General features: G+C 41.1%; 1 protein-coding gene across 1 annotated transcript in view; it reads right to left on the bottom strand.

Annotated features, from left to right (window-relative positions):
- Positions 1-369: 369 nt before the first annotated feature.
- LOC124594454 (serine/arginine repetitive matrix protein 1-like) overlaps positions 370-21,664 on the bottom strand; it is a 116,757-nt gene continuing 95,462 nt past the window's right edge. Inside the window, exons 3-4 of the mRNA XM_047132830.1 lie at positions 11,417-11,630; positions 370-722 (exon numbers count right to left, since the gene is read on the bottom strand). Coding sequence (XP_046988786.1) covers positions 370-722; positions 11,417-11,630 — 567 coding nt within the window. The remainder of the gene's footprint in view (positions 723-11,416; positions 11,631-21,664) is intronic.

Genomic DNA, 21,664 nt, shown 5'->3' with positions numbered 1-21,664 from the left:
TTTTTTATTGTAAATAAATGGTAAGTCCATCTTAGCTCTTAGTTTGCGTAATTTCACTGTATTTCCTTTATACTTACACGGGCTACTTTTATCCGCAGCCGGCCGGTGTGGCCGAGAGGTTCTAGGCGCTTCAGTCTGGAGCCTCGCGACTGCTACGGTCGCAGGTTCGAATCCCACCTCGGGCATGGATGTGTGTGATGTCTTTAGGTTAGTTAGGTTTAAGTAGTTCTAAGTTCTAGGGGACTGATGACCTCAGATGTTAAGTCCCATAGTGCTCAGAGCCTTTTGAACCATTTTTTTTATCCGCGCCACCCTGTATTATGGACGAAGTTTCCGAAGAAGTAAGATGATATTCGGAGATTGTCAGTGTTAAGTCAGAGGAGTGCACGGCGCTCCCTTTCCTGCAGATTCCTCGCGCCTTTTCTGCCGCTGCTGTGTTGTGTCCTCCGGAGCACGCAGCAAGGCGGCGTGGCGCAGGGCAGACTCCGCCCTCCGGAGAGCTCTCATATGGGGCCGGGACGCCGATGTGTACGGCAGCGGGCTTCCCACGGCCGTCATGCGCTGCCGGCGTATCTCGGCGATCCTCGGCCTATCCGCGGCCGCCCGCGGACGGCTAATCTGCAGCCGACATCTCGGCCCGACAGCCGTAACTCTGGCCGTCACGTAGCTCGCAGATCGTGACGCTCCGCAGATGCCGCCGCCGCCGCCAGCTGCCGCCGCCGCTGCCGTCGCACACGCATCGCAGGGCCTCCTGCGTGGCCGCCGTAGTCGCCGTGTGCGATAAACGGGGTAACAGGCCCGTGGCAGGACTCGGCGCGGCGTAACTAGGCTTAACGGCGGCCCCTACTATAGCACGGAACAGTCGCAGCGCGTTTCGCTGGATGCTAATAAGGCAGGGAGGGTCCGTGACTCTGCTCTGCGCTCAGAGCGCTGGGAATGTTCTCTTCGAGGTCCTGCATTCTAATCTCAAGAAATATTGTTTCAGTGCAATTTCTCACATATTCTCAGGCGTTATCTGTCTACTTAACATAGCTGTATTATTGCGTTTTCAGTGACAGAGATGTGTTTCTCCTCGACAACTCCTTCTATTCCATAAAAGAATTTCTACTATCGTAATGTGTAAAAGGTGGTGGGTAGGAATTGCTAGCTCTATAAACTTTTATAATTTAACTTTACATGGTTCACAATCATGTAGAATTTTTAATTGACATCATATGGGTTGTTCACTGTGGAAATTATTTATTTTACGCCGCGCGGTGTTAGCCGAGCGGTCTGAGGCGCCGCAGTCATGGACTGTGCGGCTGATCCCGGCGGAGGTTCGAGTCCTCCCTCGGGCATGGGTGTGTGCGTCTGTCCTTAGGATAATTTAGGTTAAGTAGTGTGTAAGCTTAGGGACTGATGACCTTAGCAGTTAAGTCCCATAAGATTTCACACACACATTATTTATTTTACAATTTCAATTTCGGCTTTTGGGCCATTTTCGAGTGGTACGGCAAAATATTTTGCTTCAGCGAATGTTAGACTTCAAAATCCCCCGACATGTATACACTATTTACATGCGGAAACATCCACGGCACGTGAAACTAACTATCGCATGTGTTCCACCGAGTAAACAAGTTTCCATCAGTATTAAAAAAAATGGCTATCTTCGGAGTTTACCATAATACAAACGGCTTACAAAATTCGTATTGTAAAACTTGTATTTGTTTTTCACCGCTACAAATTCTATACCTCAACTACGAATGATTTAAACTAACCAAAATTGCCAAACAAGCGCTGATTATGAATATCGCATTACAATATTAAATAGTTAACACTTCCTAACGTTCTGCGAAACTGTATCTATTTGAAAAAAATTCCCACCATTTCACTGTTAATTTTCATTTATTTTACAAAATCATGATTTCATCTTATAGTCTTTCTCAAGTGCATGTTGAAGCGTTAAAATACGGTATATCGGACCTGTATGTGACATGTCATCGTAGAGAAACGTATTTCTGGTCTTACAGTGTTTTCGACGATGACATATTTGTGACAGGCAGGTTACATATATTTTAACGTTTCACCTGACAATGGCTCTAAGCCGAAATAATGACTGTGTAAACTAAGTGAACAATTAACTGTCAGACGGCGGAAATTTCTTACAAAAAGTTCTACGTGATTGCAGCCCCTCTCGAAGGAAAGTACACGTGTCTCGAACCGGCTTTCGGCTGCTTAGGCGATTGTTGCAAACACAAGTAAAATGACGTGCGACCTACAATAGAGATATTATTTATACGGAAGATACAAAGATACAAATGATGTGTAGAGTGTTTACATAGGAAAGTTTTACATTCTTTACGTCACGCAGAAACGGCCACATTGAATAAAAGGGGAAATAAAATCTTTTATCTAGAAATGCATTTAATTTTTAATCTGGCATTTTAACTAAAAATTTAACAGAGGACGGTGGGGGGAAGGAAACTGAGTTTGGCTATTTAAATTGAATACTAAGCTGGCATTCTGTCTCATATGTTCGTTGATGCCCAGTATTTCCAACAGGGTTATCTTTCCGCCTTTTTATTTTTATTTACTTTACTTCATTTTTTGCAGAGTGCAAAACTTTGCATTATACGTCACATGATTGGTCTCCTGTTAAAAGATAATTGGCAAAGATTGAATCCTTCTTACTTAACGTCAAGCGGTTCTCGTTTTCAGGTAACCTAACTGCCACAGCTGTGTCTGGCTGACCAGCATATATTTTTCCGCAGTATTTGCATGTGATTTTATACACAGCAGTCTGTGGCAAGGGTTGCAGTTTCTCTTAACTGTTGAATAAAAATTTGGACATGCTGCTGGCGTTATAAAATGCAAGTCTGTAGTTGCGAAGTTATCTGAAATGTTGGCAGTATGTGGGATGGTACATCTGTTCTTGTAAGTGCTGAATGGTTCCTGTCGCTCAGCGTATATACGTGGTGTAAATTACCCATTTTCTTTTTTCGTTTTCCCCTTGTTTCCTTTTGTAGCTAATATAACTATTTCCGTGCGAAAAAGAAAACGTATTACTTTCTTATATAAACTTTCCATATTTCATCAGTTTGCCATCTTTTCTAACGTACGTGTGAGTAATATCTGTGTAAGTCGCACGTCATTTTATCTGTGTTTGCGACATTCAAATGTCACCTGACGATAGCCAAAGAAGTCGAAAGCCTCTTCGTGACAAAATAAAACTAGTTTTTCATGTCATTAAGAAACGTTTCCTATTTAATATTATCATCATATGGTGCCAAACACGACGGAAAATTCGCTTAATGTTAAGTTTCCTTATATATTACGATTAAAAGAGAAATACTTTATTGTTCTGGAATATTTTTTTAACTGCAGATCCACAGATACATTGCATTGTTTTTATTTTACTCTTTGCTCCTTTCAGGATTGAGGCCTCAATTTGGAGGGATCATTCTTGTAATTTGAAGCGATCAGTCTTGTCAAGCGGGAGCCTGGGGTCATCATCACTGTCTCCAATTAGTCTAATAAATGTCTTTTTTATTCCAGTTTTTGATCAAAATATAAAGTCCTTCGACGATGATCGATTTCACTCAGTAATGACCATTTTCAGATCTTTTCTACATCATGTCCCAATGTGATAAAGCCGTGATGACATCGTCAAAACATATAAATACACTCAGAAAAGCATCGTCACGTAGCACTAAAATAAGGCGTAAAATCGGCCATTGCTGAGTATACTTATACATTTTGACGATACCATCACGGCTTTATCACATTAGACATAGTGTAGAACAGATCTGAAGATGATCATTACTGACCGAAACCGGTTATTGTCGAATGACTTTATATTGCGATCAAAGGCTGGAATTAAAAAAAATTGACAATACCTGGTTCACTGTTTGTATTCGAGACTATGTCGCAGCTGGTGAAATTAGACTAACGTCTCTCCAGGAGAGACTTGTACAGTGGCCAGTGACAATGCCAGATTCAAGCTTGATAACCGGACTGATTAAAAGAACGAACGCTTGAGAATGGCGCTATGAAATATAACTAAACAAACTGCAAAATAAAAACATTAATTTTTTTGCACTGCTATTTCCAAAAATATCATACACCTGTCAACAAATCACATTCTCCTTCTTGCAAATCGGGAAAGATCACCATAAACATATTTTATTGACGGCTGAAGGATAGCATTATTTTTGCTTGTTAAATGGTACAGTGAACATAAAGGACGCAGCAAAAAATGTGGACGAGGGTTACATTTAACGCAGTTTTAAACGGGAAACAATAAGAGAAATAAGACACATTGTTTTGGGTAATTATACAGAATGAATGACAATAGGATTATAAAAAAATCTTCAAATGTCTCGAGAACAATAAATTAACAACAACCTGCTTCCGAGAAGTTAAAATAGAAGCAGCAGAAGGAACAGTTTTCTCAAAATAAAAAATATCAAAATTTGAAGGACTGCATGGAAAAGGCGGTAAGAGAATAGGTGTGAATTGGCCTAAGAAAATAAGCAAAAGAGGTATAGTGAAAAGATGAAAATAATGGACAAAAATAAAACAGCAAATGAGGAGGAATTGAAATTGGCAAGTGGTAGCTTATTTTTAAAAAAAGCAAGTTTGTCTTGGTTCCCGATGATACAGTGTACTGCCGAAACGCTTCTTGACTATTTTACTTTATGATAAAAAGGTAACTAACGCAGAAATTGTTGCAATAATAGAGAGACTTTTTTTTTTGGGACACTGCAGAATACACTTGATTCGTTAGCTGGAAGACATTTTTGTCCCCACAACCTTTTAAGGTAAGAAGCAGCAGTTGTAGGTCATCTCTTCGAGAAATTTTTACTTGTACCTTCATTGATTTATCTGTTTGTGTGTTAGGTTACTGAGATGGAAATTTGCCTCAATGAGTGTGGGTATGAGTGTGGGAAACTGCCCCAAAGGCGTACCCACGACGGTTAATGTACTAGACCACCGGTCGCTAATCCTGCACGCGGATCACATCCAGGCTTTCGGCTCCTTGCCTGCTGAAGTTAGTGTCCTAATTTTTGCCCGCAACGCAACACAGGATGACAAGTTACCAATGTGTCAGCACAGTTTCCGTCCGCTTCTACAGCGTGAAGTCGCTAACGTTTGTGAACGTTCTTTGTATCTCATTGGTCTTGTCTCAGCGCTTGTGCCGCCGCCAGCAAAACGTTACGAAATTTAAAGCACATATTTTACACAAAAAAATAAATATCGACAGCACTGCATTCAGTGGTCACAAAAGAGTGAAAAAAGTTTTTTTTTTAAAGAAAACTATTTTAAGAACACCAATAATGCAGACTACCACATAACTGAAAAAATTATAAGGATATAGTCGTACGGGACACTTTCCTTAATGTTATAACTTCTAGGAGAAATATTTCTAAGCAAAAGTCGCGTAGCAGAGAAGTATATTTACTGTCTTAATTTGATTTTCCGACCTGTCATTAAGATAAATAGCTGGAACTGATTTTAATTAATTGCTCCGAGTTAGTATTAGCGTTGTCATATTTCCCAATTCACGCCAAAACTGGTGTCTCATTTCTAATCGGACTTCGGTCGATCAGAAATTCAGCGCCACGAAATAAAAGCGTGTTTCCTTTTTTTTAAAGCGACATTTACTTTAGGATGTCGATCCCTCTGAGATAATTGAAGAATGTTTGTGTTATTATGATAATGGGAAGGTATTTTATAGCTCAAAAAACCGTGTTCAGATGCTGTGATACGTTCGAAATACTGTAGACGGCAGCACCGGGGGACAGAACTGGTAATTTCTAGATTTAATTTTACAAAAGAATTCTGAAAACAATCAGGTACAAACATCTTCACTTGATTCGACTATTTCGGTGTTACTGCAATTATTATTGATGTTGTTACCAGTTCTTTCTAGTAATCAGTGTTCCACTGGTATAACGCCTTGGTGTACTTTTTTCCGCCCTGTTCTAATGTCATCGCGTGTACATAAGCCCATTCTTACGTATTCCAGTATTTGATACCGATTATATTTTTTCCTCTTTGCTATGCACTATATATGCAAATTATTCAGTCCTCGGTGGCGGCGGCTTAAAATCGTGTACTGTGACACACCAACAGCTCGTCCTTGATCGGTTCATTTAATTTCTTGCACCCGTCAGTAGCATTATATTCCAGACACTTCCTGTTTGGTATTACCCAGTCTTCCTGCTATCCACGTTTCACATCCGTGCGGTGCTGTGTTAAAAACGTGTAGTTTAAGTACTTAGGCTACAACAGTGACATTTCATTGTCCCAAATGAACTTGTACATTATTTAACGGGACAGTAAAAGCACTTGGCACAAGCGAAAGAAAATTATTTTGCTATTAGTATACAACTCATAGGAAGACAGCAAGTCAGTCACTAATAGCAAGTCACTAATAAACGTTCACAGGGTTTGGTATCTACGAAACAGATGACGGCAAAATTTAGCATTGGTAAAGTACCAAGATTGTAAACCGTCTCCTTCACTCACAAGAACAGTGGATTATATCTATCGAAATCCAGAACTAACATTTTAGCGTAACTTCATTCCTCGTTTTTTTAAGGAATGGTCTGTAGTGGTCAATATTTTGGTACACGACATAGATATTAGGTTTTTTTTATGTCCCACTCACTTTGTTTGAAAGCGCTCTGGCACTAGACCTGAGCATCCGTTCAAATTGTTTGTTTCTTTGGCGACCCAAACACATCATTTGTTTTGGAGAATGTTTATTCTGTTTGAAGCAGGCTACACATAAAAACTAATCTAATACTTACACTTGCTCAGTCACAAAAAAACACACTTTTGAATACATTATGTTGCGTTCTCACAAAAAGAAGTACATCGTATCAAATGAAATACTGTTAAGTTTTTTATACTATGTGTTTTGAAACGTAGATAATTGAAATGCAAAATAGCTGATCGTTTCATGATCAATGATTTCGACTAAGCTGTTATCGTTCTTTGTTTCACTTTGTGTGCGTATGACACATGAAATTCACAAAAATATCACATGAAAATATAAAAGTTTTACACATGTTACGGAGCCAAACCAGTAAAAACCACTTACTGGTGCGTTACAATACTGAAATTATATTTTATATCACTCGAATTAATGTTTGATTATACTGCAATTAAGGTATGTATAACAGATACTGTAACGCTAACATTATTATAATATATCTTTGAAAAAACGAGTTTCTTCTACAAAGCTAGGAAACGAGAGCGCACATTCGGGATCAGATGCTACTTCAGTATTGCTGAATACGTAGCTCTCCTTTTTAAACATATCGTGGTTCACCAGTATTTACAATTAATTATCGCACTCCGAGGACACAGATGCAGTGAAAAGAAAGGGTACAGGAGAATATTAAACGCTCGCTCCACCAATTATGATTCAGCCTACTTCTACGTCATTTTGACAGCAGTAGATAGTCTTTGGAAACAAAAATTATTTACACTTCGTTGACATGCAGCTAGCAATATTAGTGATCCCAAAGCTAAGAGATTCTCAAATATTCCAGTACAATACATGTTGTCATCCAAGTATTGACGCTGTTCATAAATGAGGAGTTACTCAAATATGCTTTTTGTTTTGATCTTGATCATGCTATCATGGTCGTAGAGCGCAAAAGTTACTATTTTTATGGGATACTTGCTAAAGAACAATGCTATTATGGACGAGAGAAAACATCTTTGCATCTCTATTTGGGCCTAAGCATTAGACTTGTGTTCCGTAATCGCAGCACCTCTTGACAGTGACTACTGTCTACAAAAGGAGCGTAGATAAATTATTTTACGATGTTTTATCGATTTTACAAAGTATGTTACCTTAGCATAGCGTTATTTTTATGCGCGCTGGTGGTTGCAAAACTAATCGAACGTTTATGGTTACAGTTGCCTGTTTTTCTTTTTTTTTTTTTTTTTTCAAATGTTTCTGTGTTCCTAGAATTGTCTTCTCCGGAGTTTTAGAAGCCAATGCATTTATACAAGCAGTGCATACGATTGTAAATACTATTTGAACGTAGAACAGGCACAGAAATTTGTAACCGAATTTACGGCCAACCACTATTACAATTCCAGTGAAATTAGAGAGGCTAAGACATGAAAAAAAGGACAGTCATTATTTCGTATTTCGCAACTATACCTAATACTACAGAAGTAAAGACACGTATAATGAAAAGTATTCCTGCATAAAAATTTCCGATTGTCGAAATTCGCCTTTGCGCTTTTCTGAACGGTAGTGAATATTTATGATAAGTGTTATATCTAAAACATAACTTTAGCAGCGGCTACGTGTTACTCATCTACACTTTGCGAATTCTTCATTTTTTAATTTGAGAAGTTAAGGGGAGTTTTGCCATTCTCTTCTTCTAAATTTCCACAGAGGGCAATAAATTGTCACCTATAATGTAGTATGCTAGGCTATCTGTCACAAGAGAATTCATCAGTTAGCTATTATGTGTACCTGTCATTTGTCCGTTAACTTTATGCGTACCTGTCTTTTGTTCATAAGCTTGCCTCATTTCCTAATGATATTTGCAATCGTCTGATGAAACGGATCCTTCAGATTGTTTTTCTGTACCTTAATTACGAACAGAAATCCGAGACAATCTTTTCGACTCTTCGCAAGATACCCGAATATCTAGCGATTCTTGCAAAATAAAACGACTAACAGGTGCTTGCACGCTGGCGCTCTCGGAGGGGCACGACAGCCACCCAGGATTACGTAGGATTACGTAGTCATCACAAATCCACGAGCGCGAATTTACTTCCAATTTCACTGCCATACTTATCTGAATGAATCATTTTCTCAGGATTTCGAGGCTGTTGTTTTTAGACGAGACAGTTCGGCCAGAACGAGACGAGGAGAGTAGTTTTGGGTTCTGTTGCCGACCGAATTTGCGGGCAAGGGTGAGAGGGCCTGCAGCCACAACGTGGTCGCCACGCGGGCGGTCTGCAGATGGCGGGAGGCGCACGTGGCGGGCACGCGCATTGGCTGTCCCACACGGCAAAGTGCCTCTGCCACCACCTTGTCGTTCGTATCACTGTTGCCCACATTTACTAGGCGTCTTCGATGTGGTAGTTTCACACACACATTGTCGCATTATTTGCTGAACGTAACTACGCGAGTCGGTACGAACATAACATGGCTATTTCCACGTACTGTACCTTCGGAATAAAAGATCCCGAAATGTGCATTCGGCGCTTCTCTTACGAACAATGACGACTCGACGTTAACAGAAAACTAGGGCGCTAAGAAATACAGCGAATCTTTACACGAATTCATACACGTATAAAGAGAATCCGAAAACATTCTGTGCGCACGGCTCCTGCTTTAGCTTATTTAGCTTTTGAGGCACTATAATCGTTTGTCGAAGTATTCGTTCGTTCTGAATCTTCAGCAGCATTTTATATTTTGTTCTGTTACTGCTGCGATTTGTGTTTCAATATGCGCATCAGGAGCACACACGACGCTGACGAAAGCCGCTGTTTTTAGTCCAGAAAACAGCTCTTCCGGGAACAAATATTATAGGATGACCCGTCAAAGGAACGGAACCGGAGGTAGCATTCAGTTGAAAAAATTTCCCAACTTATTTTTTTTGTGGGTCATCAGTTTTCTGACTCTTTTGATGCGTCCCGCCACAAATTCCTGTCTTGTGCCAGTCTCCTCATCTCAGAGTAGCACTAACGGACTTCTGATTTAGGGTATAATTCTTGAACTTGCTTACCCTGTAGGGGTATCCTTCGACAGGAAAAATATACCGAGTGGTTTAAAAATGGTGCCAATGAGCAACTATGTTGTTGTACTCTCTATATATATATATATATATATATATATATATATATATATATATATATATATATATATATATATATATGTGTGTGTGTGTGTGTGTGTGTGAAACATATAAGAATTTGTCGGAGCTACTTTCGTTACACGGTTAATGTTTAAGTAAATAATTGAACATACACGATGTGGAATTAGTAACACACTGTCCTGTTTAAAGGAATAGAGTAAATATTTCTCAAATAACATTATTTGCGCCCCCAACTGTAATTATTGTCTATTTCCCACTAACGGCAAATTTCTATCGTTACGCCGTTGTCATCTGGCAGTTGACGACATACGTGAGGACGGGCTATTAAATTGTCCAGTCATTGGCATATGGCGCGCAAACATAAGATTTACGACAAGTAATCATCCGAAAAACTGCCATAATTTTTATGTTTGCCTCCGCTTGACAATGACATAATAGGCAAACTGCTAATAAACTGTAATCCTGGGCGATGACAGAAATGTCATTTCAAATACATTGTCAATGAAAGAAAAGAATAAGTATTATTAAAACGGTGGAGGCATGTCGTGCAGTAAATTGGAAGTATCACGCTAATTAATTTACAGACTTTGCGTCACAGTTTCAATTTTTTTTTTACGGTGTACAGGACTTTTGTAGCGCTCTCGCTGGTAGACGATACAATACGATCGCTCGCACACGATTCAGACGTCCAGAACGCGGATCACGAGCCGGAACGGAACGTTCTGCCGCGAACGACGCCAATAAAAAACGAAGCGCTCGTAGGCAGCAGTCTGTGGCTGATCGTTAATTAGTGGGTGCGCTTCAGCAGGTTCTCACGTTACGCCGGCCTCAAAGGATGCCGCCGCTCCCGCCGCTCCGATAAATCTTAGGCCCTGCGGATGGCCGGTCAGTTGGCCTGTCCCACAGCGAAAGGCGAGCAGAACAAGGCGGCATGGACAGCGTACTTACCATCTGGAGACCTCCAGGCGAAGGATCGGCCTCCTGTTGCAGCCTGCCGATGTGACGGAATCGACGATCTACGCAGGAGTCTCGAATTCGAAGCTTGCCGGTTGTTGTCACAGTCCTCAGCCTGGTTACAGAGTTAGTGGTGTGATGACCGGTGATGGCTATGTTCTAATCCTTTTCATTACGGAACCACCCTTCTTGTGAGCGCACACAGGAGAGCCGTCTCAGGGTCGTGCTCGCTTCACTTCCCCCTTTTTGTTTTCTTAGATCACTGCACTCGCACAAAGTCCGAGAAAGGGGGAAAACTCTAGTTGCCACTGTGAGGGAGAGTTTTCGCTGACTCTCGCGCGTAGTTTGCGCCGAAGCGAGAGGGGGAACTGAAAGTGTGTGCGTGTCCAATCACAGTCCTTCACTTTATTTATTCTTTACGCATCCCACCCCTGGCCTTCACTTGTCTCAAGTTTCATTTGCTCGCTCCCGATGCTATTTAAATAACAAAAGGGCAGCGGGGTGGCGCGCGGGAAGGCTACGAGGAAAAGAAGAGAAGCGGCAGCGGGAAGGAAGGGCGTCCAAGAAAACAGGGAAATCCTGCGACGAGGGTAGCACTCGGCGGATAATTATGCGGGATGCACCTGCCGTGTAGCAGCCGCGTTGTCTGCTTGGCGGACGATGCTGCTGCTGCTTCTGCGGAGGAGGCGGCAGCGGCGGCGGCGGCGGCGGAGGAGGCGAGCTGTCACGATCAGCTGACTGCGGCGCGCGCAGCGTAAACAGTTTAGGCACATGCGCCGGCCGACGGGCTGTCTGGCTGGGCGTGTTTGTCCGCCCCGGAGGGGAGCACACGTGCTCCTGCGGGCGAGTCCACCGCTGCTCACGGTTACGGGAAAGACGCTCCGCGGCGAGGGCTCGCTCGCTACTGCCTGGGCGCGAGGGACGGCGGAGGCGGCGAGAAAGGAGTGCGGCAGACTCCGTCCGCCGGGAACAGGTGGAAGATGTGTTTTGTTTCGGGTTTGTGCGAGGAGTAGATCTACTGTGGCCGGTAAATCGACTCGAAGGCGAGTGCAGTTGCCGCGCGCGGCACCGGCGCCCGGGAGTGGGGGGAGAGCGGCTGCGCGCCTCGGCTCGCGAAGGGGGAGAAAGAGAGAGGGAGAGGGAGAGAGAGAGAAAGAGCGAACGAGGTGAGAGGGGGATGGAGCGGCGCGGAAGGGGTGGTGGGCTACGGAGCGGGGAGGGTGGCGCTCGCGGAGTGCCGCCACACACGGCGCGCTGGTGGGGGCCAGCGGCCGGCCAGGGGAGGGAGAGCGCTGGAGGGGCGGCGGCCGACCGTGAGAGAAACCAAGACGCCAAGACGATGGCAGCAAATTACCAGAGCTCTCCTTGCCGCGCGCCGCTTAGCCCGACTGATAGACCGTGCCCACCTCCCCTCCCCATCTCTCACCCCTTACGCCCGTGTCCCTCAGCCCCTTTTCCTGTCAACCTGCTCCCGCCGTCCACACCCCCACCTCATCCCTTCTGCCCCTCCGGACCGCCTCGCGACGTCTTGCAGTCGCCGTGCCCAGTTGATCGACCTTAACAAACGGCGTTTCGGTGCTTGTGTTTGTGTGTGTGTGTGTGTGTGTGTGTGTGTGTGTCCAAGCGAGCATGAAGCGGCATAAAAGCTAGAGGCCGGTAGTAGCGCTCTATTTGTTACCGCGAACTACATTCGCTGCGAGAGAGAACGGTGCGGAACGGAGCTCGTACGTGTGCATCCACTACAATTATTTACACATCCTATCCAGCCCCAAATGAAAATAAATAAATCCAGCTTTAATTTATCCGTGACAGAGTTGGTTGCTCTCCATGGCCGAGGATAAAATTATTTGAAGAAATACAACTGACAACCATATTTCATATGTAAAATATGACGTATTACTCTTGCACTATTCCGCTAATTCTTGTCACTACTCCACTAGTTAGATAACCATTCAAGTTAATTGTCAACATAATCATTCCTATACTATTAGTCTAAAAAAAATATATAGCTACAAAACAGCGTTAGCCGTTACAATACGCACTTTGTATGTGAGGCAAGGAATTGGAAACCACTGATTTTTGCAGTCTTACAGAGGCATGTATAATTTATAAAGTCAGAAGTTTGTAAACATACCTCACTTCATAAGTGTTTTCACAATGTAAAAGAAAATTCTTACTTGAGTACAGATGTGATTCCCGAAGTAAACAAACGCGTAAGCCGGTTTTCATGATGAATGCTGCACTGCATCGTTGAAGCTGAAAGAGTGTGTATTATGAAAATAAAGACAAAAACGAGCTAAATCTTTCAGAATAAAAGTAAGTGCACCTAATATTAATTAAACGTAAATATACAGCTCGACAAATGTTGCAGCTAAAAGAATTATTATTTTGCTCACAGCAGTTACTGGAAAACAACACAAAAATGTTGTGTTGTTGAAACATAAATGTATTACGCCAGCTGAAGATGGGTAAAAATCTAAAGGGCGTCTTTACATAAGAAGCGCCCTGTTGCTGTATTTTTTGAAGTAAATAAATCGAGGGCTATCCGTCTTACGACGGTGTAAACTATAATCCATCTGTCCAGCGGCCAGCAGCTGAAGTACAAGCTCATGACAATGTACGAGTGTTAAGATAACAGAGAATATGAACCGAAGAAAACATAGAGACTGTATAGTGTAGTGTTTACAGGGGGTTGACATTGATCGTACAGCTCACGTCCAGCACGAGACGGCGCTCGGATTCTACCCAAAGGTGTTCCCAAAACTTTTTTCTATGCGCGATGTCTAGTTGTTAGTGTCACCAGGACCGACCTAAATTCCATAATTTTCCATAGTAATTTGCACATCGTTCGTCATTTAGAAAACATATAAGCAACATTTAGATTCGGAAATACTTGTAAAATATTTTAATTAGCTTGTTAATTGATCAGTCCATAAGATTGACGTCTCAAATACCAATGGAAATCTAAAAGAAGAGTTACCACCGACTGTTAACGAAATTGATGAAGTAATTAAAACCTGAAGAAACAATGAAGGTAATAGAGAAGACTCCATTATCGTGCAACTTTTGAAATGGTGTCTACCATCAAAAATAGGTAAAAGTATTGTTTGCAAAATCTGGAGAGCAGAAAAAGCCATAGGATACTGGAAGGCAGCATCCGTTACATAAAAAAACAATAAACAAGACTTTAAAAAATACAGAGAAATTTCTTTGCTACCAATTGGATATTAAGTATTTTCCCAGATTTTACTAAACAAAAGAGGAACAACGCTGACAGTCATTTATGTAAGTTTCAAGGTGATCTTAGGAAGGGCAGATCATGTTCTGACCACATATTTAATCTGAAGTTAATCGAGCGCCACAAATTACGGAATCCAAAAGATGTTGTGATGGTGTTCGTTGCGTTCAAAAAGGCCTTTGATTCTTTTGACCGAGAGCTATAGATACAACAGTCTGACAACTTGTCTAGATTAGCCAATTCAATTCGTGAAACACTTACAGCCACAATTATAATATAAAGTGAAATATCTCGAAATTAACACAGGTGTGCCGCAAGTTGAAAGCCTATGTCCAATTCTTTTGGATTGTGTTCTGGAAACAACAGTGAGAATTAGGAATGAAAAACGGAATGCATACAAAATTTCGCCAATAAGTTTGGAAAGAGGAATAAAAAGTACTGGAATAGAGTCCCGTATTTGCGAATTGCTATTCTTCCTGGAAATGTAAAATCTGCTGTAATGCAAGTGAAACTTTTAGAAGTAATAGCCAGTATGACCGGCTTAAGAATTTCTGCAGAGAAAAAACACAGTTTATAAAAACATTAAAAATTCGTCGACATTCTGAAAACGGGCACTGGTCAATATTTAATACCTTGGGGCGATAATCCAAGAAAGTGGTTTGGGAAAAGCTCCTCTAAAATGGGAAGGACATACGGCATAACGAAAGACCTTTACAATAAAAAGATGTTAGTTTGAAAATGCAGGAATAAGGCACTACAACACATTAGTGATGCCAGAACGTCTATATGCAAGCCAATGTCTAGGATTAAAATACAATTTAGACAAATCAGAAATACTACAAAGGCCAGAGAGGCGAATCACTAGAAAAATATTAGGCCCCCGAAAAACAATGGAACATTGGAAATTATGAAGTAAAATGAAATTTATCTAAACACAGAAAACATTTCTGAGGTAATGGAAAAAATAAGACCGAGATTTTTTTAACATTTACGTCAAATGAAAGACAGCGCATTAGCGAAAAAGATTTCTAAGAAATTATGGCATAAAAAGTCAACAAGACTTGGGATCTTCGAAATAGCAAAAGTCTTAGAAAAAATAATATAAAAAGACGAAGTAACAACTGATGAAGAATAGTTTAGGAAAAAAAGTATTGTATTAAACACGGAAGAAGTATAATGGAGAAAAAACTGCTCGGGAAAAGAGTAAGGAACATAAATCGGCACCTGGACATTGGTTGGCCCGCCCGAGAAGATATAAATATTTTACGAGTTTATTCAGTCTGTCTGTTTATCGGACCTAATCAAAATTGCCTTACGAAACAATACGTGGTCTTATTACTTCTTGAAGGAAAGAGTAACCTGTCTCACTCTTGCTATGACAACGTCAGGCGCTTTATAAATCTCAGGTCGGAAGTGTTTTCAGAACATCCACATACTTTTGCTGTGTTGTTAATTCAGTAAGGTTCATAACAACACACTTTGGTATTTCTTTAATTGTTGGTGTTCATCGGTTACTATATCTTACCATGCAGTCCAAATGACATATTCAGACGGCACAAAACAACACATTCACAGCGGATAATAACACATTCACAACGGATACATTTTCAACAGGCAAGGAAAAATTTTAACGATGTATGGCGCAGAAGATCAGGTATAAGGTTTCACTATTTTGTAGGTTTCATCATTTTACAGATTGATACGTCGCAGAGGATTCTGTAGACGCATTTATTATTTCGGCTGCGTTACTCTTTGAAGTGTAGCCGTGGCAATCAGCCCTCGATATTTAGTCACAAAATTAAGCCTGCTTTGCAATTTTTGACGAAATTAGTGTTATGATAAAAAGTGGGTATCTCTTGCCTGCATTTCTCCTTACAGCGAATAAAGATTGCACCTCACTGGTCTTCCCCTTTTTGCTGTGTTTTAAGTATAGAGTTCACAATCAAAAAACACAATATTTTTATTTTGATGTATAAAAAAAGGTGTTACTGTTCGATACGAAAACTATAACTTGTTTGCTCTTATAGAGATTTCTAATTAATACGTTCCCGGTCGTGGCGCTGTTTTATGCTTGTTACAAGTTCCATCACAGCAGATACTTCCCATCAACTGAGACGCCTTTTGTGCTAGGTGACTACATTTGTTGTCAATTACATTTTGCAATAGTTTAGAGCAAATGCGCAAACACAAAAAATTGCAGCTTTTTCTTTTTCAAGTTGTTTGTTACAAGCTACTACTGGAAACGAGGTCAGCAGATATGTATAGTACAAATGCGTTATGAATGATTTAAGCCAAATGAGAAACTGCAGAAGATCTGAACGGAAAGTTGGAAAGCGTCGCAGTGATTACCGCCGATTTAATAGAAGACTGCTTGAGTAAGACACTTTACGAACAGTCCGACTTTTATGGAGCTTTCACAAAAAAATTAGTGCGACCATTATTAAAACCTTGAGTTATGGAGGTTGACATTGTTCAGTAGCAGACTCTTCTTATCGAAATTTAAAGTCAAGGAGCAATTTTTGTGGTATATATTACTTCTTCACGTATTATCGCTGAGTAGGCATCGTAGTAAATTTCGGTTTGTACTGAAAGAGAAAAACGTATTTGATCTTTGCTTCACATATTTTGTCTTATGTCAATTGTTGACTGGCCGGCCAGAGTGGCCGAGCGGTTCCAGGCGCTACAGTCTGGAACCGCGCGACCGCTTCGGTCGCAGGTTCGAATCCTGCCTCGGGCATGGATGTGTGTGGTGTCCTTAGGTTAGTTAGATTTAATTAGTTCTAAGTTCTAGGGGACTGATGACCTCCGAAGTTAAGTGCTCAGAGCCATTTGAACCATTTGAACCAATTGTTGACTGAAATGCAGCCGACTTACATACACAACGCTTACGTGTATTTTTTGTTTTTCCTGGAACTGTTCATCTATTTAGCAACTAAGATTTTATATTGGTTAAATATTTTTGCTCTGGTACAGCGTACTCCATACGCATGTAGACATATAAACTTAGGATCTAATTCTTCTTAATCGTTAAACTTACATAATGAAACTATCATATGATGAAATAAGGCATTTCGTTGTGCAGTAACCGACAATTATTAAAAAGGAAAACTATTTGAAAACTATAAAGACGCATTATTTATTTAAAATCTTTTTAGTGTCCAAACTCAAGACGCATTTGAACATTTCGGTAAATGGTCTAAGAAATTACAGGAAACGAGCGTTACGAACGAAATACCTTTACTGGCCTTCAAAGCAAACACCTATAGCTACAGCACACTTGTGACATCAGTTGTAAGCCTATTGCAAACCGTCAGCAAACTCGCCCGAAGCACCGTGGTTAAGGAGATGAGACCAGGCGACAGACAGTGGCATGGTGTTCATCGACTTCACCGCCCCCTCTGGTAGAAATTCATGATGAATAAAGACCTTGCTGTCGAAAAAGGCGATAAACATTGTCGTAATTTCGGATTTTGTTAGTCGACTGTTTTTGGGAGGTGGGGAAAACGGTTACATTGATTGCCAATGACCGTTTGACGCCTGACAGTATGCATGAGCGTAATTGTTCGTTTGCCAACCCCCTCCCCCCCCCCACCCCCACCCCCCCCCCCCATGATTTTAGAAATTCCGAAGGAATGTTATCTTCTTCCTGACATATAAAGTTGAACTGAAAATGGCTCTGAGCACTATGAGACTTAACATCTTAGGTCATCAGTCCCCTAGAACTTAGAACTACTTAAACCTAACTAACCTAAGGACATCACACACATCCATGCCAGAGGCAGGATTCGAACCTGCGACAGTAGCAGTCCCGAAGTTGAACTGAAGAGTAGTCATGTAGATGTATCTTACTCCCAAAGCTCTGTTAATACTGGAGCCTCCATGTCTTCCGTATCGACTATCATTCCTTCTTGTATCACGTCGTAGAGGCCTCCAGTCTGCTCTTTCCACATATCCGCTCTCTCCTCTGTGTTTAAATGGAAGTCCTCTTGTCCTCTTAATGTTGACGCCTTTGCTTTTAATACCAGCGAAGATTTTTTTTATTGCTGAATCTGTCCTCCTGACGACTATTTCTTTTTCAATTTGTTCATATTTTTCCTGTAGCCATTTCGCTTTAGGTTTTGAACACTTCCTATTTAACTCATTCTGAAATGACTTGTATTGCTGTATTCCTATTTTTCTTAAACATTTTTGTACTTATTCCTTTCATCGATCAATTTAAGTATTTCTTTTGTTACTCAAGGTGTCTTCGCGTTTACCTTTCTTAAACCTGTATTTGTTTGCCCCAATCCATGAATGCCCGTTTCAGAGAAACCGATCCTTCCTCAGCTGGACTGTCGGTTTCGTTATCGCAGTATCTACAGCTTTACAGAACTTCATATGAATCTCATAATTCCTCAGTACTTCAGTATTCGTTTCGTGCTGCGTTGATTCTTATGGGTGATTCTCTTACGTTTCAGACTATTCTAATTCATTGTTAAGATGTGATTTGAGTCTTTATCTGCCCCTGGAAACATATGTGTCTCAAGGCCTTTTCCGAGTACACTGTCTCCTCTTCTAATTTGTGATCAGTGTATTAGGGTCCGCAGCTCGTGGTCGTGCGGTAGCGTTCTCGCTTCCCACGCCCGGGTTCCCGGGTTCGATTCCCGGCGGGGTCAGGGATTTTCTCTGCCTCCTGATGACTGGGTGTTGTGTGATGTCCTTAGGTTAGTTAGGTTTAAGTAGTTCTAAGTTCTAGGGGACTGATGACCATAGCTGTTAAGTCCCATAGTGCTCAGAGCCGTTTGAACCATTTAGTGTATTTGGTATTACTCGCTGAGATTTATTGTAGCACTAAATTAATCTTTCTCCTTTCTGATTCCAACTACCGAGTCCATATCCTCCCGTAACTCGGTAGTTTATGCTTGCCCCTACTACAGCAATCCAGTCGCCCATGTTATTAGAGTTTCATCTTTCCTTACATACTCAGTTATCAGTTCAGTGTCCTCATATAATATCTCCATCTCTTCTTCTTCTGCTTCTGACGTCAGGACGAATGCTTGAACTGTAGTTGTTGGTGTTGCTTTGCTGTCGATTCTCATGAGAATAATCCTATCATTGACGTGTTATTCATGACGAATCCAACACCTGCGAAATTAAGAATTATTCATCTGTTAAGAAATTCTTATCTTCTTTCCACATCACTTCATTGACGGTCACCCCATCCCCCTCTAGATTGAGCGTTTGCATTTCCCTTTTAGTCTTCCTATCTTCGCTATCACATTCAAACTTGCAACATTCCATTCTTCGGTTAGTAGAAAGTTATTCTTTCGTTGGTTATTCCGTCTTTTTCTCACCGTTGCCTCAACATTGGCAATGTCCCTCACATAAACCCGAATCGAGGCTAATGAACAATCTTTTGCAACTGGCTAGATCATCACGACTTTTTTTATCGCTTTCAGGTCACACTTTCTGTGGATACACATTATGTGTCCTTAAACCATTAGTTTCCGTTACTGTCTGCATTCTCAAGCCGTTCATCATGGTGATTATTTCGCCTTTCAGGGGCAGTTCTCCTCCTTAAGAGCAAGAGGGTGCTCTGAACTTCTGTCAGCGCCCTTCACACTCTTCGGCAAGGCCATTTTCAGAAAGATGGTGACTGTTTGTAGTGAAAGTCTTCGGCTCCCATCGATGATGAGCTGTATTCAGAATTTAAACAGTGACTGGGTCGAAACCGGGATCGTTTCGGTTTTTATTAGTAATCAAACAGTGGCCTCCAGGAAAAAAATAAACTTCTTATCACGAAATTTGGGGTGGAAATGTGTCTTTGGAGGAGGTTAACAAGGACAGAAAGAAAATTCAATAAAGAAAAACTAGAAAAATAAAACAGAAAACTGGAAAAATAAAACTTTTGGAAGATTAAGAACAAAGTTTTTAACAGACGTAGTGGAAGGAAAGTTTTTGGGAAAGAAAGCTAAAGGGAGGCCAACAAAGAAAATAGTATACCCATTGGAGAAAACAAAGTGTCAGATTTACCAGGAAATGAAGAGGACAGCACGAAATAGAGAAGAATGGTTGCAGCGACATCGTACCGCCTACAGACTTACATGATGATGACGAAATCGATTGCGTGTACTGGACTGACAATGTGAACAATAATGAATGCGAAAAAGGACTCAGCTAGAGATAATATATACATATAACTATTGTTTTTTCAACATCAACATAATAACGACTGAGACATAATGGTGAACCAGTTTTCCCGATACTGCAGAAAAAGTCCGCTTTTTTAGCGCAGGGCAAACAGAAAGCATAAAGCAGAAGGGATAGGAGCTCTTGGTACATGATTGCAACAAATGTGTCTAACGATACTATGACTATATCGAAAATACCTGAAACCTTTCTGATAGTGCCTCTCGTTTCAATTTCCGGTACTACTGGAGGTCGAAAAACGTAGCCACTGTATTTATACCTACTGTTTCGCATACTGAAGTCTCATCTGTTACGTTTGCTTAGAGCTAACTGTCGTAGCCTAAAACTGCTGCCGTTGTCGTTGAGTAGCTTAAAACAGCTTATAACGTAATACTGCTTATTGACGAGGGACTGCTGTGAGAGATGATGCTCATCCTGACAAATCAATATTTACTGAAAACATCCTTCAACCAGAAATGACGGTTTGTTATTGTTCAAGTAACTACTTTTCTCTTCTTCACCTCTAGAATTTTCGTGTTTAAGTAGCTTACGTGAAAGTTTTTCTGACAAAGAACTATTTTTGTGAAAGATCTTAGCTTTCGAAGAGAGTCATCGCAGAAGCCATATTCATGGAGAATGGGCTACAAAACTAACTGAAAACTAAGTTCGATATAAACAACTGAAAAACTTACTTTCGAGTGCATGATATGTACTGAAAACACTTGCAATATTAGTTCTCCACTACAATTTTTGAATGATTAGAAGATAATCAGAATACTCCGCCATATGTAAGGTTAGATGCCATGTTATTGTAGCCATCAGTCCATACATCAGTTTTATGCTACTCACCACGGTAGCCGGTCTTCTGCAACTCAGATCATACACATACATAACTATGGCCCCCATCATCCGTTTAAAACATCTTACTGTATTCAGTCTTTGGTTTCCCACTGTAATTTCAGTCTCCCCCGCCCGCCGCGTTTCATTCCATACCGTATTAACTATTTCTTGATAATTCAGGATTTGTCACGTCAGCTGATTTGTCACGTCAGCCTATCTCTTATACTCACGTTGTGTCATACTGCTTCTTTATCCCTAGTACCTCATCATTACTTACTCGATCTACCCACTTAAATCTTAGTATTCTTCTGTAACTGCAAATTTCAATTGCCCCTTTTTTCTTCTTGCCTGCCGTATCTTCCGTTCGCATTTAGTTTCGTATACAGCCACACTCCAAATAAATATTTTCAAAGGGGCTTTTGAAGACAGTATTTCAGCCTATATGAATGAACAGTCCTGCTAAATTACAGGGTAAACTCCCTGTACACTCGTTCGGCTGCTTTGTTAGAAGTGTCAGAGTCCTGACAACAGTTCACATGTATCCTGAAAGACAGCTGCATATGTAGAATGTGGCCATTGTGAATTTATAAATCGCTTGTTTTCTTCAGACACTTGAGACAAATGG

This window comes from Schistocerca americana, chromosome 2, assembly GCF_021461395.2.
Source record: "Schistocerca americana isolate TAMUIC-IGC-003095 chromosome 2, iqSchAmer2.1, whole genome shotgun sequence".
Classification (NCBI taxonomy): Eukaryota; Metazoa; Arthropoda; class Insecta; order Orthoptera; family Acrididae; genus Schistocerca; species Schistocerca americana.
This window is presented reverse-complemented; position numbering and strand designations above follow the sequence as displayed.